This window comes from Xenopus tropicalis, chromosome 2 (assembly GCF_000004195.4).
Source record: "Xenopus tropicalis strain Nigerian chromosome 2, UCB_Xtro_10.0, whole genome shotgun sequence".
Taxonomy (NCBI): domain Eukaryota; kingdom Metazoa; phylum Chordata; class Amphibia; order Anura; family Pipidae; genus Xenopus; species Xenopus tropicalis.
In genome coordinates this window covers 122,170,505-122,196,187 of record NC_030678.2, presented here as the reverse complement: position 1 = coordinate 122,196,187, position 25,683 = coordinate 122,170,505, and the positions used below count along the sequence as shown (strand labels likewise).

The window sequence follows — 25,683 nt, the reverse complement described above, 5'->3', positions numbered from 1 at the left end:
ATACACATTTTTAGTTTAGAATGTAATTGCTATTGAAAGAAGCATTTGCTGAACTCCTGGTTGTTACTTTTTAAACAATGTTGCAAAGGTCAGTCTCCTACAGCAAGACAGGTCTGTCAGTCTGCAGCCTTGTGTTACATTTTTTTTTTAAATGTTAGAGCCATCAGTGCAGAGAATGGACAGACAACACTGTTTGCATTAGCAAGTATATATACAAATAACTAAAAAAAAAAAAAAATTTACAAATTTGTAATGAAGGTATATTGCAAAGTTGCTTGGAATTATGTTCTCTTTTATTAGGCAACATTTTATTTTTGGGGTTGGCATGCTACAATTCCATACAAAGCATTATGGTACATAAAGGGTAACCATATATACTCGAGTATAAGCAGAGTTTTTCAGCACTAGTAAGTAACCCTCGGCTTATACTTGAGTATATGTGTCCGTGCATACCTGCCGTTGCGCACACTCTGGCTCGTTGAACACGCTCATTGTGCGCACCCCCCCCCGCCCCCCGTGGACAGACGTGTGTCAGTGCGCACCAGCGCGAGCGCATGCACGCACTTACTCACATCCGTCCTCGGGGGGGGGGGGGCGTGCGCAAACGAGCGCAGTCAACCGGAGTGCGCGCAACGGCAGGTATGCACGGACACGTGGAGGAAGGGAGGGAGGGTGGGTGGGTGCGCGCAACGAGCACGTTACATCTGCACATCCATCTGCACAACGAGCCAGATTAAGTAATTGGTACAATAACTTATTTACAAAAATTAAATTTGTACTAAATCCAGCATCAAGAATTATTTTGCCCTTGTAACTACTATTGTACTGTGGTGGGTACACTGGGGTCCAAGTACTTGATAATTAGTATGGCAGCTTTCTTAGCCTTCCCAAACTTGCTTTTGTCTGCTGCTGTAGCATTTTTCTTTCCCTAAAGTTATTTATTTATTTATCTGTTATTTATTTGATTATTGAAACTTAGCAGTAGCGGTTGCATTTCCCACCCTAGGCATATACTCAAGAATAAGTTTTTCCAGTTTTCTTAGGTAAAATTAGGTACCTCGGCTTATATTCGGATCGGCTTATACTCGAGTATATACGGTACTCAAAATTAATGCGAACAAGGCACCAGGGTCAGATTGGATACACCCTAAGCTACTAAGAGAGCTAAGTTCAGTTTTAGCCAGGCCTCTACGCCTGATATTTTCATGCTTGCTTACATCTAGTATGGTACTCATGGATTGGAGGAAAGCTGATGTAATTCTTATATTTAAAAAGGGATTATGATCTCAGCCTGGCAGTTATAGACCAGTAAGTTTGACATCTGTAGTGGGCAAGTTATATGAAGGCTTGTTAAGGGATCACATTCAAAATTATGTTTTGGAGAATGGCATTGTGAGCATTAATCAGCATTGCTTTATGAAGGATAAGTCATGTCAGAGAAATCCGATTACTTTTTATGATGAGGTTAGTAAGAAGCTGGACAGTGGCAGGGCAGTAGATGTGATCTATTTGGATTTTGCCAAAGCGTTTGATACACTGACGACAAATGACTGCTTTCTCTTCCTTAATCAGTAGTGCTGGCTGATACATTAGATAACTTCAAAAAGCTTGGATGGCTTTTCAGCAAGTGAGGGAATACAGAGTTACTCGTACAAGTTGATCCAGGGACTGGTTTAAGTTGATCCAGAAACTGTCCAGTCAGAAAGGAATTTTTTTCCCTCCTCTGTGGCAAATAAGGGAGGCATAAGAAGTTTTTTTTTGCCTTTATCTGGATCAAATAGCAGTTAGGCAGGTTATATATAAGCATATAAGGTTGAACTTGATGGATGGATGTCTTTTTTCAACTTAACTTATCACGTTACAAAATTATATAGGCCACTTGATTTACATAATTGAACCGAAACCCCCCGTAAATAACAAAAAGAAGAATTCTTGAACAGATTTTCCTGCATTGCACAAGGTAATTTAGCATATTCGTTCTTTAATTTAATCGCTTGTCTGGATTTTTTTCTGTTGTCACATCACACAAATGTGAAATGAATCTCTGGTTTAAAGGAGTTTCTCATCAGAGCAGCCTCTCAAGCACACATTCTTACAAGCAAACACTTAAATGCTAAATCTCTGTTTTGATGTAGCTTTCTGTGTAACACATCTAATACAGTATGTCTGTATCTATGATTTAAAAAAAATACTGATGCAAAATAAATTATACCTCTCCGAACACTAATTCTGCTTTTGGCCTTTTTAATCATGGGGGGCAACAAAGACAATCTCTCAGTTCCCCCAAGACAATCTATCTGTTCTGATTGTGTGCTTCAATTGTTAATGAAGCATATTATTTTGTACTTTTTGTATAAAACATGTTACAGGGCATTCGGTAGTTTTCCTATAATTAAGGATTGGATTAGTTTGAAGTTTGAAACACACCAGGCGTTCCTTTATGCCCTACTACCCTGTGCTCGGATATGGTTCATGTGTGAATCAAATAAAGATTATGTTTTACGAATCCACATTTTGGACATTCAGGTATTTATCTGTAGAAGATTATGATATCTGTACTATCTGTGTATGAAGAAGCATTCAAACTGTGGCCTGGTTGGTTGATTTTTATAAGCAGCTGTTCCTAAAAGGATTACAAACAATATTGAATTTTTATTTTGAAGTGATGCCAGGCTTCTGGGCTACATACTGCAAGCTCTGACCCCATTCTAAGTTGCATTCATATAGCGCCAGGGAAATATTATTGCCTGTAGTCACAGATCCACTGACTAGGCAGCAGGCTGAAACCTGAACCACTATTCTATCAGTATTTTAAAGACAAAAAACAAAATGTGGCAGACATTACGACTGCCGAGATGCAAAAACAAGGGATTGTTTTAAGCATTTTTAAAATTGCAATGTTATAATATTAGTACAGACAGGAAAGGAAGCTAGTTTTAGTAAAATAACTTTAGTTGTATTAAATGTTCTTGTTGATGCAAATTATAACATTTAATGAAGTAGGCAATATTTATTTGTCAATCATGACAGAACAAAAAAAAAAATCAGTATTTTTTTTAAAGCAGATGCAATATGTTTTTTCAATCTTAACATTATAATAATATAGTGCATGCATTAGAGTTTTTTCTACTAATTATATACTACATACACAGAAAATATAGGGCCAGATATATGGAAATTAAATTAAGGAACTGAGAAGGATTCCTAGCAGTTCAATTTTTTTTTAGATTTATAATAACTTTCCTCACTGTCAAGAAAATTTTCCTTACAGTCAGAAATGTTTTTAATGATTTGACACATTTATAAAAGTATCTGAACACATTAGTGCTCAGCACAGTTGGGATAAGCACTAATACCCATCTGGATTAATGCACATTGCATGCAGGGTTTAATGAATCGGATAATTTTTTGCACTGGAATGATTAGTTAAATAGAAAACTGTTGTTATATTTTTTTTTTACACATTGGTACCAACAGAACATTGCATTTTATTTTACATTTTATAAACATTTCATTTGCAAATGAATTTAGTCCATTCTGCTAGGCATTTGAATTACTAACCTCCATTATTTCAATATCCCATATTTAATTTTTGAAGTGACGAAGAGTTGCAGATATTCTTACTACGGTGCCATTCACTACTGGAGGCTGGCCTTTTGTTCTAAAAGTTACAGTTATCCCCAAAGTCTGGTCTTGTAAAACAGATTTTGTCCTACTGTCCCTGTATAAAAAACAGTGGGACTACCTACAAATGCAGGGGTAAACTGGAAATGTACATTTCAATATATGCGTAATTAAACTCCTGATTGTGTATATGGTAAACTGACCTACGGCCACAAAGCCAAAGTAAGTGTTTCCAGTGTTGCAGTATTCTAGTAGATAAATCTAGTGAAAGTTTTCTTTTCATTCACATACAGTGGTAGATTTACTTAAGGCATAATCTTAGGCCCAAAGATAAAAGGGGCAATATCATCAGGTGAAAATGGTGGGGATATGATGGGTAGTAGATTTTGGTGATTTATTGATACCACTCTCTCTTTGGAATGCATGTTTCTTTAATCATAAGCCTGCATTGTTTGGAGAGAAGGAGTAGCATTTAAAAAAAAAATCTTGCAGACAAAACAGTAGATCATCTAAGGCCACTAGCTCTATTTCAATGAAATAAGTGGTAATTGCACCTGATTTATGTTAACACAAGTAAGCAAGCCACTTGTCATTATTTTGCCTAACCTTCAAACAGTAAATAATAGCTCTGGAATCACTAATTGTTTAACTGAAAGAAAACATTTAGCTGAAATGTGGACTGCATGAGGTACTGTCATTATAGAGAACTGGAATATTATGCAGCCTAAGAAGTACTAGCCTAACAGGAAAAATGTAAGGAACCATGAAGAGCAGTGCATCATAGTGAATACTAGCCATGCTAGTGATATTGGACATGCAGGTCAGAGAAGTTGCAGGTCAGGGAAGTCTAAAAAGCTTGCAATTAAAATGGGGATATGCAATATCTAGCAATTTAAATCCATTGTTTTTTAGACTTGGCCAAATACCAGATCTGCCACAAAAGAATTGGTCAAACTGATTTAGGGGTTTTGAATCCTATGGGCTTGTAACTGAAGTATATTTCAGGAGCAAATATTGGTAAAAATGAGTGCATTGCCATACCTTGGTATCATATTTTTACAAATACAAAAATCAGTTAGGCAGGTTTTATTTAGACTAAAAGGTTGAATGGATATGCATCTTTTTTTTTTCTTCAGTTATGTTTCTATGTTGCTGTAGATATAGGGCTTTGGGATTGGATGTTTGCCAAGTGAAAGGAGAGTGTGCTATGGTACATGGTTTTTAGAACTATTTCTGTCACGGTATGACTTTACAGTAAAAAAAATGTATATATTCAGCTATAAGGATTTATTTTTATTGAATGCTTGCAAACGCAAGGAACTTTTTCTACTGAGGTTTTTCTGGAAGTAAAATGCAGTCAAGGTACAATTAAAGTAAAATGCGAGAAGTGACATACTCTAATAAAAAGTAGGGCGAGTGTTTGCCTAAACAGTACTACAAGCCAATAGTGAGCACTGAAATTCAGTAAAAGATATCAATCTATATAGTCAGCAAAATAAAAGGCTCTCCCTATGTATAAAATGTATATGTATACATGCATAAAGACTGTCAACGTTAAACTGAATATTTACAGAAATATAAAATAATTGTGTCAAGACTGTTAAATTTCTGTTTAAGATCAAACACCTTTTAGGAACCTCTAATACCTCTAGGAACCTCTAATACAGGGGCAAGAGTTAGAGACTGTAACCAATGTACTGACACAAACAGCCTAGGGCAAGTTGAAAACACAAGAACATAAGCATTACACGCCTTTATATTTTGAATTTATCAAATATGTACATTTCTTTTAATGATAGAAAACATCAACATTCAAAACTCACATATTTCTGATACTCACTGTTATTGAGGAATGTCGGATATCCAATGCATAGTTTTCATCACCTGAGTGCACTTGTATTCTTAAAAATTTACTAAGATCTTCATTATTTATTCCCAAAGCAGAGAGGCCATTCAGGGTTTTTCCTTCATTTTTAAGGGTTTCCAAAATGCTTTAATTAAAGAGAAAAAAGAAAGGAAAAACGCAAAAATATGCTATGTATGCATTTTTAAAAACACAAAATGGGAGGAGGTTCCCCCAATAAATATAAAAGGGCTCTATAAAAATATCAACACAAACAAAAACACTTAGGGGCCCATTCATTAAAGCAAGATGACCCCGATTGCGAAAAATTCATATTTTTTCTATAGTTAAGAACTTTTCGTACGGTTAACGATAATATTGTTAAAATAGTACGACTTTTTCGTGATACATTCGTTATTACACGAAAAAGTCATACGCAACGACAACGAAAATTTTGTTATTCATTCAAACTTCGGTATCGTGACTTTCCTTGGGCCAGGTTGGAGCTGCAGAGTGCCATTGAGTCCTATGGGAAGCTTCCAAAATCACGTGTTGAAGTTTCAAAGTCAGAAAGGTTTTCGAGCCGTTTGCGATTGTTCGGATACGAACATTTCGTAACTTTCGGATCGTAACCACGATATTTTCGTACGTCCAAGAAACAAATTTTCGTGACATTTTCGAGCATCAGAAATTATCGTGGTTACCCTGAATTTTTTCCAATTGTACTTTTAACAATCTGAAATTTGTACTTTAATGAATAGGCCCCTTAGTAATGAAAAAATGTACTGAAAATGTATTTTCTCATTCAATGTCAAAAGGTATCTAATTGAATAGTAAAATGACAAACGACTATTTCAAGTGAGACTATATTTGTGCTGGGTGAATCCATTAAATAAATGGATAAAATCATTACTATAACGACACATACCTAACACTTCTTATCTATGCTAATACTTTAGTAAGCAATTTAAACTAAAAAATTACAAAGTATATTTATTTCAGTTTTTGTTCAGCAGCTCTCCAGCATGGAGTTTCAGCATTTATTTGGTTGTTAGGAGCCAAATTACCTAACCAACCAGGGTGTGGTTTGAATTAAAGACTGATATATGAATAGGAGACGACCTGAATAGAAAAATAAGTAATATAAAGTAACAATAAAACTGTAGCATCACAGAGGAATAGTTTTTTTTTTTGTTGGCTCAGTGACTCCTATTTAAAAGCTGCAAAGAAGGCGGCAAATAATTCAAAAACTATGAAAAACAAATAATGAAGACTAATTAAATTGTTGCTTAGAATTGGCCTTTCTATAACATACTAAAAGTTAACTTAAAGGTGAACAAGCCCTTTAATAAAAATATTTAGTAATATGCTTTTTGGTGACAGTGTGGTTTTTTGAGTGCCTAGCTCGCTTTCTAACACAAGGCCAATAAATGGTATTTTAAAAAAAAACATACTGTTCTGCTTACAGACTAAACTTAAAATAAATTTAGAATAACTTTAAAATCAACATTGATGTATCTTGGAAGATTGCTTCACGTCACATTTTATTTTGTCACAGAAAATTTTATTTGAGGTTTACATACTCTTTGAATATAATGTATCAAGAAACCCATTATCCAGAAAGTTCAGCATTATGGGAAGGCCATCTCCTATAGACTCAATTTTAAACAAATAATTGAAAATTTGAAAACATATTTCCTTTTTTTCTGTAACAATAAAACTGCACTGTATTTGATCCCAAAATATAAGCAATTCTTATTAAAGGCAACACAATCCCTACTGGGTTTATTTAATGTTTAAATAACTTTTTGAATTACTTGTGAACTTGTGGTGGTGTGTTTGCTTCAGAAGCTGTTACACTATTTATATAAATATCCCCTTTTGTAGATATGTAATCAGTTGTGCAGGGTATTAGTATTACATTCACCACAATGTTACTATGACCTTATGTTTAGATATGTACCTCTTTTAGCAAGGCAATGATACCAAACGGATTTGCAGCAGAATGAAACATGTTTTGCTGCAGTACATCAATACACTTTGCACCATTCATGTTATTTAGTAGACACTTGGCCATGGTTTGAATACTTTTGCGAGGCACTGTATTTGATGATTTACCAAGATATCAGTTACATTACCAGAACATTATGTCAAAGTATGTAACATTTTAGCATTATTTTTCCTTTAAGAACTTTTCAAAGCCCTCAAATAATGTAACGATATGCAATCATCAGCCCTTGAGCCAGTGAAAGGAGAAACTAGCAAGCACTAGTGACTAGAAAAGAAAGGCAATGAAGAAAGATTTCAGATGCAAAATGACTGCAATAATAAGCTAAGCATTCTTAGACTGTTTTGTTTGCTGAACTGTGCCTGAATAGCTGCAAAAGTTGTTTAAGCAATGTATGAAGCACTCGTTAATCAAGCGCCATTGACAGACTGAATGCAACCTGTGAGAAATGAGTATTACCTGAATGAATTATGAACATCCAAATCAATGTGAAGACCATTTATATAAAGACTTGCATCCCCAGGATGAATTCCAAATGTTTCTGACAAATGCTTGAAATAGAAAAAGAAAAGAAAAGCACATGAGTGGAATTATTTTAACAGGCAAATTACACTTGAGCACTGAGTGAGTTAGAGACTGATTAATACATTTTTTACTTAAGGGATCGGGTAAAACAAAGTAAAAAAAAACACCACAAGTGAGTCCTTGATCTCACTTACTGTTGTGCCCCTTAGCACCATGTCTAATTTTTCCAGTAGCTGTAACACAGGCTTTCTGTTCATGGGTTTAGGCAATAACACAATGCATGGGATGGACGCATATCACTCAAAAAAAACCATCCTAAATTTACATCATTACCAATTCATACAAATAGCAAATAGATAAGCCTGCAAAGATCTTTTTAGATAACATAAACCAATCTGCTACCCTTTAAAGGAGAAAGAAAGGTAAAAACTAAGTAAGCTTTATCACAAAGGTCTATGTAAATACAGCCATAAGCACTCACAGAAACATTGCACTGACTTCTCTGCAAAAAATATTTCTGTGTCTGTAATTCATGTACCTCAGATACGCAGCTCTCTGCAGTCTCCTCTCTGCTGCTCCCCCCCTCCCTCCCTAAGAACTCACTCCCCCCCTTAGGAATGTGGATCTCAGCCAATCAGCAGGAAGCTGACTCATAGTTTACTAACTGAGCATGTTCACTTGGTCTGGGTGTCTGTGCAGGAGTGAGGCATTATGGGAACTTTCTTTACACAGCTCAGTGTTTTTTTCTTCCTTAAGGGCACTATTGAGACAGCTGAAGGTATGCCTGCAGCTTTTAACTCTTTACTAGCCTTTCCTCCTCCTCCTTTAAAATACAAATGCCGAATACAGGTGCTGATATGTACTAGAACATGGTTTCACATTTTAAATTGGCAACGTGTTCTGCAAAAAACTAAAAACACTTTTGAAAAGTGTCATTTTACATGCTACATCTACTTTCATAGCCACAGGCAACTCATTAAATATAATTTGTACATAGTCAGTCCTTTCTGCACAATCAGCTAAGCAGTAGTTTCAATGATACACTAGAAGGCATAGGGCTTGAATTACATGTAGACACCTTAAAGTGAGCATAGTGCAATTTCAAGAACAATAGCTATGTTTTTTCCCACAAGGCAGCTTTTTGTCCAAGTATTCCAGTGTCCAGCAAATGCACCCAATTCCCCAAAATTAGCACAACTCCATGGCATCATTTTCAGTGTTCTGCATGCAAGTTACGTTTAAGCCAAATTCTTCAGGCGCAAGTGTTCTGCACCTATTGCTGCTGGGAGCAAAGAGAACCTACCACCTCCCGAGCTCTGAGTGCAACTACATGGAAGTGCGCATTTTGACACAAGTATCTTTAATAAAGGTGGTTTTACACACAACTGACTGCAGGACTTTGAGCGGACTGCAGCTACACTTGTACCTGAGCCCTTTTGCCATAAACAATGAAAAAATGAGCATCAAAATTTAAATGACCAATGTGTATTTATAAAAGCAAACGTATTCTACAGCACTAGACTTACTAATACAGGATGTAAAGAAGGCCCAGCTCATTAGAGAAAAAATAATTCTGGTACAATGCATGAGGATGCATTGCTTATGATCACATCCTTGTACCAATGCACAAAAAATGTAACAGCCATTTTAAAGATTTTTGCTCCACAGAACAAACTTTCTTCTGTAATGGAACAAAACAAACAGTGAATAAGTTGGAAGCAGTGAAAGACCTCTTGATGAGCCTGCACTGATGGAGTATGATTGTGCTTTATATGGTGTACTCAGACAAAAAACTAAAGCAATTTGATCGTCTGCAGAAACCTTAACTACCCCCAACACAGCTGTGACAGTATGGGGATAAACTGATATAGATTTTCAATGAAAGTCTTCACTTGCGCTTTACAAAGTAACAACATAATAGGAAAATGAAATAACACAGAGGGAGGTTATATATTATAAATTATATATTATATCAGCCTAATTAACACGTCATGTAAAAATTTAGTAAAGCAAAAAGTCATAATGCAAAGTATCTATATATATATATATATACAGTGTATATAGGCATGGAGTGACGGCACACAGGATTTTCACACACAGCTGAAGAGTATTGCAAAATAATAGTCAGAGGTTTACTGTGACCAACGTTTCCCTGATGAAAGTTCCTGTGTGGAACTGAAACGTTGGTCACAATAAACCTCTGACTATTATTTTGCAATACTCTTCAACTGTGTGTGAAAATCCTGTGTGTGCCGTCACTCCATGCCTGTTTAATTATTTTTTGCACAGGCACCCAGGTAGTATCACCTTGTATGGTGTGCAGCTTCTAAGCATTTTTGTATTATACATACATACAGTGTATATAGGCATGGAGTGACGGCACACACGTGATTTTCACGCACAGTTGAAGAGTATTGCAAAATAATAGTCAGAGGTTTATTGTGACCAACGTTTCCCTGACGAAAGTTCCTGTGTGGAACTGAAACGTTGATCACAATAAACCTCTGACTATTATTTTGCAATACTCTTCAACTGTGTGTGAAAATCCTGTGTGTGCCGTCACTCCATGCCTGTTTAATTATTTTTTGCACAGGCACCCAGGTAGTATCACCTTGTATGGTGTGCAGTTTCTAAGCATTTTTGTATTATATATATATATATATATATATATATATATATATATATATATATATGGAATCTTAACTCAAGAACTTCTAGTGCACAACAGAACCATGTTCTTGGGCTTAGAAAAGGTGTTAAAATTCCAAACTTCTATAAGATTAACAATTAATTCTAATGAAGGTGCCTGATCCAATTCGATCATAAACGATGTAGCTCTGTTAAAAAAAAAAAAAAACATCAGCTATACCAAACACAAGTACACTTCAGAATGCAAGCATGTGTAGCATTTTTTGCAGGGAATGGCGGCACAATGGTGTAAATTCTGGGAAAATAAAGTCTGGGGGAAAAAAACTCCACTTGCCTGTATGGGGCCATGAAAAGACCATCAATTCCTGGAAAATGTAAAACCTGGGTACATAAAATTGGGGTTCTGGTGTATAGCAAAGCAATAGCATGCAAGAATATACAGCAAATCAACAGCAGGACATAATGTATCATTAGTCTACAGGACATAGTTATGATCAAGCAACTTCTTCTATAACTTACAAATATAGGAATACATTTTCATTTTACTAATGATTCTATAAATCAGGGCATCTGACATTTTAGACAGATGGAAAGTTCACTGCCCCAAATACTTAACTACACAAAAATGATTTATTTATGTTAAAACACAAAGGCCACACCGAAGGTCAAGGCAATAGTATAGAACTAAATAAAACAAAAAGGGAAAGGATTTGCTGTTTGAAGGTAGACATGGGGGCCAGATGCACATACCCCAAACCATCAGCAATGGGTAACAATTGGAACAAAGCAGGCACTCAAAGATTTCCACATAGTCTGGTGTAATACAAATAATAATTTTTACTGACACATAAGGGAGATGTACAGCCTTATGCAGTTCAAGCTTCCGTTGCATGCAAAATATGCCCAACTACATGGGATCCTAAAATTCTTTGTTCCAAGTGTACAGAAGCGCTATCAAAAGAATAAAGAAGATGCTCACATGTATTGCTCTTGTTTTAGGTCTCAGACTATATGTTAAAATTTCAAAAACTAAAAAAAGCTAAATGCGTAGCCATTAGTCAAAATAGCTCCTTACAGTCATCCAGAGTAATTGCAAGCAATATCAGCATAGCACTAATATATAGAAATGCTCTGTAAACAAAGAAATTAGACAGCAGTTTAAATTTCAAAATGAAAAGTTGCAAAATTAAAATGTATATAGACTGGAAACCCAAATAAATAAAAAAAATAAAAAAATAAATAAAATAAAAAACAAGAACATCACAATACCAAAATGTACTACTAAATATATAACTGCAGCAAAGGCTAGGTACCGCAATGATGTATATTCCCTAGAATGGTAACCCTGGGCCTCCTGAATAAATCACAAATGCTTTGATGTTTTGTGTTCAATGAGGTAATTAACCTCTACCACATTTAAATATTAGACAACTGCGTTTATGTTTGAACATTCACAGCACCCTATTTTGTCGTTCTTTTGTCTTCTTTCATTTCATCCTACTACATTATGTTTCTCTTATATCTGGTGTTTGCTTTAACTGCAGTTCTGAGGCACAGCACAATATAAAGTAAGTTAATAACAAATGTTGCTTCACAAATATTAAACATAAACATTTTTGTCTCAAATTCTCCTTTAAACTTTGCAGGGTATTTTACTCACATTACTGAACAACTTGCAAATATTAAAAACCAAACCTTCAAAATTATTTTTAATCCCAAATTATTAGGTCTACAAACTACCCAAGTGGGAACTTTCTGAAAAAGCAAAAGTACTTAATGATGCAGAACACAGCACGTTAATAGTCACTAAACCCATGAATATTGTTACAATCATTTGCCAACTGTCTAATGTGAGACAAACGTGGCAAAACAAATTTAACATATTATTTTTTTTAATAACACTTCAGCACAAATGCTTGATTCCATAGGCAGCCTAACAGCTTGAATATTATTCTGAGTAAACCCAATCATCATAATATTTTCTGCTTTTAACACCTTTTCAGTCTTTCCCCAACGCTGCATTTCTTTACTCTGCTTTCATTATCTCAAATGAAAATGATTCAGTTATGCACAGCTGGAGTTGCGGACCCCTGCTGTTAGATGGATGGACTGTAGGCACTAGATTTCAAATGCCAATTCATTGTCTAGCAATACTGATGTTTAGAAACTTATAGAGCAATTCACATGGGAAAAGGCATATAAAAACAGCAATCAAATATCACAAGCGCCTGTCCAGCTTGCATGCCTTTAATTAGTTTCACATTGCCGTTATTTTCACATTTAAGACTTCCAGCTAGCTAAATGTAAGGGTTTTTACTCAACTGCTCTACAGAGAAAAAAAAAAAGTACACATAATGTCAAGCAAACCAACTGGGGTTTTGATACTATAGAGTCCTATTGCATAAATTCAGAAATACCACTGCACTGATATTGCTATAATGTACTCTAGAAATAATCATTAAAGGAGTATCAAGCACCTCCGTATATAAAGGATGTGGAAAACAATCAGAAAGAGAAAAAAACATACCATACCATTTGCCCTCAAATATTCGTAATGAGAAAAAATTATACCACTATATGTAAAAAGTTTAATCAGCACCAATATAGGGAATTATTGGGATTACTGGCAAGCCCTCAGAAAACAGGACAATAAACTTCATAAAGGAATATACCATTGGTGCAACGGTGATATGATTTAGAGTTTTCTAAATCATAGGACTCTCTAGGACTACCAGTTTTTGTGCAGTACTGTAAAAGGAAATCAGTCAGAATTCAGTCATAAATCTTTATGCAACCCTTTCTCCTTCCTTCAGAGCAATGCTGTAAAAGCTTTTCCCTGCAGTAAGCCAGCTAATGAATACCTGACCGGTTCCTGGGCAGAATTAAAATATCATTTAGATAAGTCTCTGGTAGGCTAGAAACCATATAAATACCATAAATAAGCCACTTGTGACCTGCTGGACAGCCATGCTTTACAGCAGTGATCCCCAACCAGTGGTTTGTGAGCACATGTTGCTCCCAGTGGCCTCAAAGTAGGTGCCCATTTTTACATTTCTGGCTTGGAGTTTTGGAAGCACAGAGACACAGATTTACTCCAAGCAGAGCCTTCTGCAGGCCAGCAGTCCATATGGGGCTACCAAATAGCCAATCACAGCCCTTATTTGGAATCCCCAAAGAACTTGTTTTCATGTTTGTGGGGCTCCCCAACACTTTTTACATCAAATTTAAAGTTTGGCTCACAAGTAAAAAAAAGGTTCTAATGCAGGGGATCCCTGCTTTAGAACATTAAAATTACCCCTAAAACAATGTTGCTCAGCCTTTTCTTGTACAAGTTACATAACATTAAGTAATGGTCTTTAGAGGGTGTGTCAGAATGCCCTAAATCAGGGATCCACAAACTTTTTTTTTTTTTTTTTACCTGTGAGCCACATGGCTCAAATGGAAAATGTTTTGGAGAGCAACACAAGCATGAAAAAGTTCCTGCAGATGCCAATCAGAGCTATAATTGGCTATTTGACAGTCCCTATGTTGACTAGGCAATTACATTGGGTTTTTATGCAATCAAAGCTTGCCTCCTAACCAGAAACTTAAAAATTAGCACCTTCTTTAAGGCCACTGGAAGCAACATGTTGCTCATGAGCCACTGGTTGAGGATCAAGTAAAAAAGCCATAATTCCTCTAAGAAAAATGGGCTAATATGAATAATCCCTAATTTATAAACACCAAGTTAATTTGAATATGACTGTACATATCAAATATACATATCATCTACATATCAAATGGTTGTCATTGCAGCACAAACCTTCTGGTTTTCTTCAATCTCCTTTTTCATTTCCTGATTTAATGCAATTCTGGTAAGCGACCTATAAAAAGAATACAAATATATAGCAGAAAGTATATCATATACTTAATAAATGGCTATTTTCAACTTAGATAACTTTTATTGACAAGATATGGGCATGCTTACATATATTTAGATTCTAAGCCCTACAATATTTATGAAAGAACTGTGAGCATGGTGCAATCATAAAGTATACTGACATAGTAGGTATATTATTTGCATTCATAACCTTAATGTAGGAGGTGGAATACTGCATATTAACACATTTTACATAAAGGTATATTTTGCCACAAAGATAAAGTGCCATTTTCATCACAAAGCTGTTGTAATTAAGTAATCATATTAAACACTGGGCATAACAAGAAGGCTCAGGCATAGTGACCCCACAAAAACTTCTGAAATGATGTTGCTTCAGTAAAAACAATGATAACAAAAATAATTTTTGTGCTGTTCCTATATTTTTTCCCTATAGATAACTTAAATTAAGCAAATATCAGGTTCAACCAGTAACAAACTGAGACCCTTAACTGGAAACAAATTTCATTTGGCAAGCCATAGAGACAGAAAATGCGTTGGAAGAAAAGATCAACAGCAGATGGGTTTGAGTAATAAAATAAAATGGGCCATTTTGTTAAAGTAGTCAATTTCCCCTAATGATAAGGTGTATGCAGCAATAACTCCCAGGCAAGGTGGTACAAGGCTGAGAGGGAACAGGAAAAGATTGTTAGAGGACACATGGAAGGAAGTTACAGGCTTTAGATGAAGCAGAGACATTGCAAGTCAAATGATACTCTTTGAGATCTCTTTGCAAAAACTGTTACCATACAGCACAATTTAACAAATCAAGTCTTTTGTACTAGTGGATAGCCAGCTTGTCTAAAATTATGGGTTTGCTGGGAACCAACAGGTGTAATTCTGCAAGATAAGTGCTATTCCAGTAATAGTGTTTACAAGAAGGAATAATTGGTCCTCTCGTGTGCTGGGTGATCATCACAAGCAAAACTTCTACAGAAGGCATCTGCCTTATTTTCAGGGCCCAGACAGTATTTGATAAAGGAAAGAACCAAGAAAGAAGCCCTGAATCAATTTATGAGACAATCTCAATGGAGTAGGGTATATAGCATTGTAGATGTTTACAGGAGCAGTATACCCCATTTTTTTGTACTGGACCTTTTTTCTTTTTAAGTATATTTTTACTGTTTTTATAAGCAAAGTAATATAACATATATAACAGTTCAAATTAATTGTATGTGATGCACATATTCTCATATTCTAGCACACTTAAAGCACAATCAAAACAAACTACCAGCCTACTGAAATGTGTCTGTATAACCTAAGCCCTCCCTTCCCTCCCAGCCACTGCCTTTTTTAGGCTCTCATATTATAAAGAGGGTTTTTCAATGGGCTAATAAAAAACCATGACTTTTTAGTTTTAGATTTTGCCCTGTTAACTGCAAGAAAAATCAAACAAAAAACATACATTATTTACATTTTTATGTTACATTCCATAACCTAAACAATAGGCAAAAAAGTATAGCGCAAGAACCACTCATTGAACCAATATGGAAAAAATTCCATTAACTAAATAAAACTTTGAAAATTCATATTTAAAATGTCTTCAGTTCTTACTCTTAATAAAAAAACAGAATCCTGGGAGAAACAATTTAAATTTATATTAAAACAAAGTAAAGTTGAGGGCAATAAAGATTAAATGAAGAACTGAAATAACTAAAATGCAATCTGTATTAATCTTCCTTTGTTTAGTTAGGAATATTGTTAAGCATAAGCAATATGTGGTAGTAAAGAAAAGGTGAGATCAGTTTCACCACTGATCATTACTTGCAAAATCAGTAAGTAAACAAGTTATAAAATTCTCATTTCTAATGGAATGAAATGCCAGGGTCATTTTATTAGCTCTATAAAACATTCCCTGCAAAAAATAGATAGGTTTGTACATGATTCACAAAAACCCGGTTCTACACACAGAAACTAGCTTAAAAAATATATAAAAGTTATAGATTTGAAATTAAACATTTTTTTTTACTATATGTGAGTTACAAAGGGTGATTTCTGAGTATATGCTCTTAATTGTTTAACTGTCTTAAGTTTGCTTAAGTATAAAGTACACATACATTACAGTGCTATATACAGAGAATATGAACTTTTCTTTGTATTTATGGGGGGTTATGATGACTCCTGTTGGTGCACCAATGCACATAAACTTGCTTTCAAAATAGTCTCTGTTTGTTCCCTTATGTGCTGAGTAGTAGAAGTGCTTTAAACCTGCTACTGTACTGGATAAGCAAAGTTTAGCATTACGCATTTTTTAAGATGCTACATGTAGGGGGACCCAAGGAAAAGAAAAGCACCTCTCTGGCATACCAGAAACTCTACCTTGCAACTCTTTTATTCTCTGTGCTCCCTTAGTGGTGCAGTTTCTCCTTGGGCAGAGCGAGTAAGGCAGTTCTAATTTTTAATGAAAGAAGACATTGCTCTGTTCAAAAAGAAATTACTCATGCATGTCAGAGCAAGTACAACCCCAGAGGCATACACATAAAAACTAAAATAGCAAGAGAGCTGGTTGGACAATCTGCACTCCAAAACCAAACAATCACTCTGCCCTAATCTACCTGCACTGAAATGTTTAATGTTTGTCTATAATTTGGAGGATTTTTCGACCTGTTGACTAGTGATAGTCAGAGATTCACATCAGAATTCAACACCTTACTATATATTACCATAAATCAGTGCTAAATATTGCCATTCTGCTTACCTTGCTTTAATAGGAAAGTTCTGGCTCGTGTCTCTTAAAACTTTCAGTGCTTCATATACAGGTGTAGATACAATTTTAGATGCTGCTTGAAAGCTCAGATCTAAAGGACAGAAGATAACAAACAAATCTGCAGTTAAAAAATCATCCTTCAAAATATAAAAAAAAAACTGCAGTGTGTTTTGCATCAATTAATGGATTGCTCATAGCATTTAAATCAAAACACCTCTCAAGTTTCCTCATTCTGAGTAAATTACTTTAGAGAGGTGTTCAAATATATCCTTACAATTAAATGGAGAAACAACAACATTATAAAGTTCTATGAAGTCACATTAATACCAAATTATATAAATTGTCCACATTAGAATATTAGTTCATCTTCAAAAAAAAAAACCTTTAAAACACGACACTTTGTGAAATTAAAAAAGGTTCTGCTGTATAACTAATGACTGATGGGAAAGGTCAAGCGGAGTTTGTATAGGATCTACAGATACTATTTGAGCTCTACACTTTGAGTAATAAAAATAAGAAGCATATTGCAGGGGAAGTTTATACTAAAATGTACACGGCAGCTTTAATTGCTTGCACCAGTTGTCCAGTCACTAAAATAGAAATACAGTGATGCCCATTTTTCAACATTGGGCAAATCTGCCCATTGGTAGTAAAACATAGCAACCAGTCAGTGATAGGATTTTTTCATCCAGGTTCAGGTAGAACAGTGAATAGAAACAATTTAATTGCTTGCCACTGGCAAATATGTCCAGTGTTGATAAATGACCCTCAGTGTCTCTAAATATATGTTCACAGGATGCACCATACTCTATCTTAGCCCATACAGTTGTACATACATTCCTGTGGCCTAATATTTCACAATGAGATGTTTCAAACAAACTGTTTTTGTGCAAAACCATCTGTGGCTGCTCTTTATTAAAAGGAAATGCTTAAGAGTTTTACAATGACTTCCTCGAAGAAAACAAAACTCTGTGCCAGTTGATACATTAGTATGCTAAATAAATACACTAGGCCACTGCATGGCTGTTTTGAAACAGCAGTTTACTGAAAAATTTAAAATTACCACATGAGATAAAATGGTTTTATATTACCCACACAAAGGATCTAAGCATTTGCTTAGTTTGTGCAATGCCAGTAATAAGGGCAAAATTGTACCTGTTGATGAAAAAGACACAGGGTCCAGTTCTTATTGGCATAATCCTCTGGCTCCCAAACTGTGGGAACATCTCTGCTAGAGACTAAAGTCTTGGGGCAAAAGGTAGCTTGGTCTAAAATTATATATATGTATATTAAAATGTCCATGGTGTACAATATAAATAAGTACACTTTGGGCATTTTACTATGCACCAAATTGTAAACTATGTTGCTGAATTAACAAAGTGCAAATGATGAGTTTTACCAAGCACTCAAAATTCTGTTCAGATTAAGGCCACTTATTTTTCAGATGGTAAAAATTTTAAACGTTTACCTTGTAACTCCCAAACTTTCAGAGGTACCATTTCATGAGTACTTTCAATAAGATGCTTGCGAAAGTCTACCAGATTCTCTTTCAGATCTGGGTACATTTGCCTAAAAAGATAAGTCATTGATTTCAAACATATATAAGAGATATTTAAAAAACAGTAAAGAAAACGTTTTATGTGACTTGAATATGAAGAAGGAGAAACAAAACATATTCAAATTCAGGTTTTTACAGTTTTCCTAACTTTTTAAAATAATTAAATTTTGTATTTACTCTCTGTTTGGTAGTAGCAGTTCTGTTTGGTAGTAGCAGTTCAGTAAGCCTTGTTGTTGACTCTCTAATTTAAACTCTTAAAATTAGACATATACACCACTTAACATTTTACAATGTGATATATTATTTGCATGCATTTCAGAACTGTTTATAAGAACTCTCTGGAACTATGTATCACATTGTAAAAGTTCACAAAATAGGCAACCAAGCTGTTTGAGCTATTATTGGATAAAATCAGAGGGGAGGGGGAAACAAAACAAAGTTATTATAAAATTAAAATATACAATAAAATAAATTTAAAAAAGCTACTCAATTAAAAATCATTTGTGTTTTTTTTTTTTAAAAAGCATGCTTTGTAATGGTAAACTAAACCTTTAATTTTTATTTAATTTCTTATTAATTGTTTTTAACAGTTGAAAGCAACTGCTAAAAAAAAACACTGCATTCATTTTAATGCAATTGAAGTTTCTAGACTTAATCAAGCAGCACAAATTCCAAGGGGGAAATTTAGGCGCTACGACTTTTAAAAAGCGAGTTCCAGCGACAAGTCGCTCATAGCAATTACTATAGATTTCAACAACAGAGCAATTCTATTTCCCGCAAATCCAGGTGTCATATTCCCTGCCCACAATTAGAAATTACATTCAGTGCAATGGATAAATCTCATTGACTTCCTGCTCAGTGGGTTTTACTTCCAGTGATTCCAATAGTTTTGAATGACAATGCTTTCTTTGTAAAATCGCTTATAAAAGGGTCTCCTAGCAATACAGAGCGATACGCAATTTGTAGTAGTATCATCTGTTTAGGTACTGGCGATTTATATTCTTCTCTATATAGAGACAAAACGAGCGACTTGTGGCTAGAACTCGCTTTTTAAAAATTGCAGCAACTAATCTCTCCAGCCTTAGTGTGGTTAGTTGTTTCAGTGCTAAACAATGGGTACAAATTAAAATGGCTAGGAAATGCACAGAGGCACAAAGCTGTGAACTTGAGGAACAGTTATCTTTTTTTTTTAACCTTGAATACCAACACTAACTATAAAAATGAATCACTGCAGCATCATGGGGCTGGGAATTTTGAAGTGAAGTTGCAATGAATGCATAATTGTTGCCTTTACTGATGCAGCTACATAAACATTAATTTAGCACAAATTTTTTTTTTTGGTTACTATTTTGTTAGACAACATGAAAAAGAGGCCCCATAATTTACTACTAAACAGAGTTGACAGAGAGCTCAAAAGCAATTTTTAAAAACATATAACAAAATATTTTTTAAATAAAAGAGAATAAATGCTAAACTTTATTAAAAAAGAAAATTAAAAAAAAATCAAATAACAAATACACATGTCTGTTTTAAACACATTGAAAGCAACACAATACTCTATTACTATAGTTTATATTCTTTATTTGCATAGGAAAATTACACTCACATTAATCTATCAAAATAAAATCCTTGAACCTCTTCCGCAATTCCATCGTCAGTCTTTGGTGAGGAATTGTTTGCTGTGTAAAATGGGCAGTAAAAAGTAAAGGTTTGATTCTAACAGTAATTATTATATAATTTTCATCTAAAAACATGTATAAATGGAAATAAAAACAAAAGCATGTAGATCTGAGCATTGGTGTACTTGTTTCATGGTAAGCAAATTCTCATAAGGCAAAAAAAAAAATGCACAAAAAACAATAGTCATGAGAACCAACAAGCAATGATTTGATTTGCACCAAGCTCAAGGTTTGTACAAGGAGTTTTTGCCTTTTGCTTCACAATTATACAACCCACCCCTTAGACCTGCAGTTTAGTAAAATAGTTAAGCCAAAGCTGCTAAAAATCATGATAAATTCTACATAGTAACATAAGTTAATTTCCAGTCACCAGAGTTTAATTGCATCAAAAGTATTGGTTTTCAACATTTTAAGACATTTCAAGACTGCAAATAATGCCAGATAGACTTCTAAAATATTCAGCACAACTGCAGGCAATTTGCAGCATCACCCCTTTGTGGCCACAATGATGGTGGATTTGTGTAAAATTGCACTCTCCCAGTCTACAGCAGGCATGGATATATTATAATACAAGTTATTTATTTATAACTGTATTTGCATGAATCTGTCTCTAGGGAGCACAAGGAAATGATATATATTCTCAGTTACTTGTTCCCATTGGTACTCCAAAAAGAAGGCCTCTCTGGGAATCTGAAATATCGTTGGTAAAAGGGTTTGAGTGGGAATATCACCATGTGAAAATATATTTTAGAAGCACATGTATTATCACTTCAGGAGGTAGCCTTGAATTGGTCAAAGAAGTATTAGTATAATCTAGGCTGGCTGGAACCAGTCTGTCACACAGATAAGACAAAGATCAGGGGATAGGAGCAAAGGGTCTATACCTAACCCCCAGTGGCAGACTGGCTCACCAGGATACCAGACAAACACCTTCTGGGACCAGGTCTTTGCTAGTCTTACTTAAAACAATAAGGTACTTAGTTGTGCCCCTTACTGTACAGTCAGCGTTGTTAGTAAGTGTCAGTGCTGCTCTGACATCAGTCAATCAACATACCTTCAACCTTCGTGTCATCCATTGCCTTGTACTCTGTGCTTTTTATGGCAAGTTCTACTCCATAGCCAGATAATTGTACCTTCCTTGTACCTGGATGCTAAAATGTAAAGTTTAAAATAACATCTAAAAATGTTCTATATTGACCATACAGTTTATGTTAAGCAATACAGCATTATAATAATATATTGGACCTGTTATTCAGTATGCCATACTTTAAATCTGCTAAAAAATCATTGCCTCCAATAAGGATTAAATATATCTTATTTGGGAGCAAGCACAATCCACTGTTTTATTACTGCAGAGAAAAAGTTGTTTTTTTTAATTTGAATAGATTAAAATGGACTCTATCTAGCAATTCATAGATTTCTGGATAACAGAAATATCCGTCATAATTAACTATCAACAAAAATTAAATTACTTCCATTATTTTAATAACACAAAGAAAAGAGTGAAGGCTGGATCCTAATCACAGATTCTTAATAGTAAAGGTATGGGATCTGTTGCCTGGAAACCCATTATCCAGAAAGTTCCAAATTACAGAAAGGCTATTTCCCATAGACTCCATTATAAGCGCATAATTGTAACTTTTAAAAATGATTTCCTTTTTCTCTGTAACATTAAAACAGTATCTTGTACTTGATCCCAACTAAGATATAATTAATCCTTATTGAAAGCAAAACAATCCTATTGGGTTTAATTAATCTTTCAACGATTTTTAAGTAGACTTAGAGGACATGTAAAGCCTACATTTGTCTACAATGTATATCAGTTGGGCACAAGGCTCACACAGGCACAACTGTCTCTGATAAAAGGTCTGCTTTGTTTGTGCTGAGCTTAGGAGAGTTGTTTGGGAGAAAAAAATCGAAGCAGACAGCTAGAGCTGAGTTTCTATGGGAACCAGCAATGCCATCTCTTTACTGGCTGCTAGACTGGGGGGTGTGTTTGGTAATCTGAGCTTAGAACAACTGAGCATGCCCACAAGCCAGAAGTCAAAGCAAATTCCTGAGGGAGGGGGCCGAGTGGGTTACAGGAGGAGAAGCAAATCTAAGTGATTAAGATGATGTTGCAGCCTTACCATTAACCTCTGGACAATCAGTGTGGCAGGTATTGAAAGATTTCAAAGAGGCTGTTCACTGATTACATTTTTGTGTGTGCGGTTTACATGTCCTTTAAGGCATGGAGATCTATATTATGGAAAAATCAGAGGGGTCCTTAAACAAAAATTGCATTGCTAATATAAAAGATAATGTATCTTACAGAGTAAACAATAAGGACGTTAGAAGTCCCTAACCCCTGAGGAGTTTGTGTTCAGTATCTAAAGAGAACTAAGCCCTAAATATTAATATGGCTAAAAATGCCATGTTTTATATACTGAACTTATTGCACCAGCACCAGCTGTTGAGAAGCTGAGCTTAGGGTTTGTTGCAAATTATCAAGCAGAAAGTGAGGTTGGCCTTTAATATGAGTTGATGCTACAGGACTTTTTAATTCCAATGCTAATTGCACTGGTTTCAGAGCTGCCGTGTAGCAATTATTTGTATTAATTACTAATCAGCCTTATATTGTGACATTTTAATTCTGTACATACAGTATTTTGTGCATCGTTCTCTAAACTCAGTAAGTGACAGCAGTACAGAGCATGTGCAGTGAATCAGCAGAAAAGAAGATGGGGAGCTACTGGGGCATCTTTGGAGACACAGATCGTCCCTGCTAAAGGGCTGCGGTTGCCTTGGCTGGTACAGGAGCCCAAAACATAATGTACAGCTTTCTGCCCTATTTCTTTAGTTAAGCTTTAGTTCTCCTTTAATTTAACCTCTTTGAACCTACAATTGAATGAGTTATAACAGAGCTACAATTTAAGCTTGGAGTTCTCAGCAAATATGTTTTATCTGCTGCTAGTGTATATTTAAACTAGACACAATGACAGTGCAGGAACTTTTGAAGTAATTCATAATAGTAACCAAATACATATGCATTTTCAAAATGTGATACCATCTAACACAAAGACATGAGTAAGAAATAGAATGAAGGGAAGGCACTGCACTGCAATTTGCAGCTTTCACATTTGCAAAATGCTGCTTATGTATGGTAGTAACAGCTTAACATTGTAAATAACATATTCTTTATTTTACACTCCACATTAATGTGTACTTTCTTCAGATTATTGACTAGAGCTCTGTACAAGTGGATACATAACAAGTAACTGGCCTACATGACCTAATGTTCCAACACAGAAAAAGCTTAAAATCCAAAGGGATCTATAGAAAACCTTCAGCACACAAGAATCCACAATACAAACAAGGGAGAAGATGCAAGCAGAATGCTGTTACAGTTCGTAACAAAAGTAAGAAAATAACAAAGGTAAAAAATTACCCATCTAAAAAAAAAAGCGACAGTAAACCGGCAGCGGTGACACGATAACAACTGGCAAATTTGCTCCTGGGCAGTAATCCATGGCAGCCATATTAGAGGTTTAATTTTTTACTTTCCAACCTTTAGTTGTCACATGTATAGTTACATAGTTACATAGTTACATAGGGTTGAAAAAAGACCATTGTCCATCAAGTTCAACCCATCCGAGTAAACCCAGCACACAACCTATACTAACCAATCTATACACTCACATACATAAACTATAAATATACAACCAGTAATACTAACTGTAGATATTAGTATCACAATAGCCTTGGATATTCTGCTTGTTCAAAAACTCATCCAGGCCCCTCTTAAAGGCATTAACAGAGTCTGCCATTACCACATCACTAGGAAGGGCATTCCACAGCCTCACTGCCCTCACCGTGAAAAACCACCTACGCTGCTTCAAATGGAAGCTCTGTTCCTCTAATCTATAGGGGTGACCTCTGGTGCGTTGATTGTTTTTATGGGAAAAAACTGCCTATAATCCCCTCTAATGTACTTGTACAGAGTAATCATGTCCCCTCGCAAGCGCCTCTTTTCCAGAGAAAACAACCCCAACCTCGACAGTCTAACCTCATAGCTTAAATCTTCCATCCCCTTAACCAGTTTAGTTGCACGTCTCTGCACTCTCTCCAGCTCATTAATATCCTTCTTAAGGACTGGAGCCCAAAACTGCACTGCATACTCAAGGTGAGGCCTTACCAGGGACCTATAAAGCGGCAAAAATATGTCCTCATCCCTTGAGTCAATGCCCTTTTTTATACAAGACAGCACTTTATTTGCTGTAGTAGCCACAGAATAACACTGCCTGGAATTGGACAACTTGTGATCTACAAAAACCCCTAGATCCTTCTCCATTAAGGAAACCCCCAACACACTACCATTCAGTAGATAGTTCGCGTTTATATTATTCCTACCAAAGTGCATAACTTTGCACTTGTCAACACTGAACCTCATTTTCCAGTTTGCTGCCCAGTTTTCCAATTTTGTCAAATCGCTCTGCAAAGCGGCAGCATCCTGCATGGAACTTATAGTTTTGCACAATTTTGTGTCATCAGCAAAAATAGAAACAGAACTGTCTATGCCCACCTCCAGGTCATTAATAAACAAGTTAAAAAGCAAAGGACCAAGGACTGACCCCTGCGGTACTCCACTAACCACACTGGCCCAATTAGAAAATGTTCCATTTACCACCACTCTTTGTACTCTATCCTTCAGCCAGTTTTCTATCCAATTACAAATATTATGTTCTAGGCCAATATTCCTCAATTTGATCATTAACCTTCTGTGAGGTACTGTATCAAACGCTTTAGCAAAATCTAAGTAGATGACATCAACTGCCATTCCAGCATCAAGGTTCCTGCTCACCTCCTCATAAAAGGCAACTAAATTAGTCTGGCAAGATCTGTTACGCATAAAACCATGCTGGCACAAACTAATAGTATTGTGAACTGCAATGTATTCAACTATCCTATCCCTTATTACCCCTTCCAGAAGCTTTCCTACTACTGATGTCAGACTAACAGGCCTATAGTTTTCAGGCTGAGAACGAGATCCCTTTTTAAATAATGGCACCACATTAGCAATCCGCCAGTCTCTCGGCACCATGCCAAACCTCAACGAATCCTGAAAAATTATGTGAAGAGGCTTGGCAATCACAGCGCTCAGCTCATTTAATACCCTGGGATGAATCCCATCCGGT

General features: G+C 35.5%; 1 protein-coding gene across 1 annotated transcript in view; it reads right to left on the bottom strand.

Annotated features, from left to right (window-relative positions):
• uggt2 (UDP-glucose glycoprotein glucosyltransferase 2) overlaps positions 1-25,683 on the bottom strand; it is a 121,416-nt gene that overhangs the window by 81,240 nt on the left and 14,493 nt on the right. Inside the window, exons 7-13 of the mRNA XM_002942836.5 lie at positions 21,564-21,660; positions 20,437-20,509; positions 18,741-18,841; positions 17,264-17,363; positions 14,452-14,512; positions 7,935-8,026; positions 5,465-5,615 (exon numbers count right to left, since the gene is read on the bottom strand). Coding sequence (XP_002942882.2) covers positions 5,465-5,615; positions 7,935-8,026; positions 14,452-14,512; positions 17,264-17,363; positions 18,741-18,841; positions 20,437-20,509; positions 21,564-21,660 — 675 coding nt within the window. The remainder of the gene's footprint in view (positions 1-5,464; positions 5,616-7,934; positions 8,027-14,451; positions 14,513-17,263; positions 17,364-18,740; positions 18,842-20,436; positions 20,510-21,563; positions 21,661-25,683) is intronic.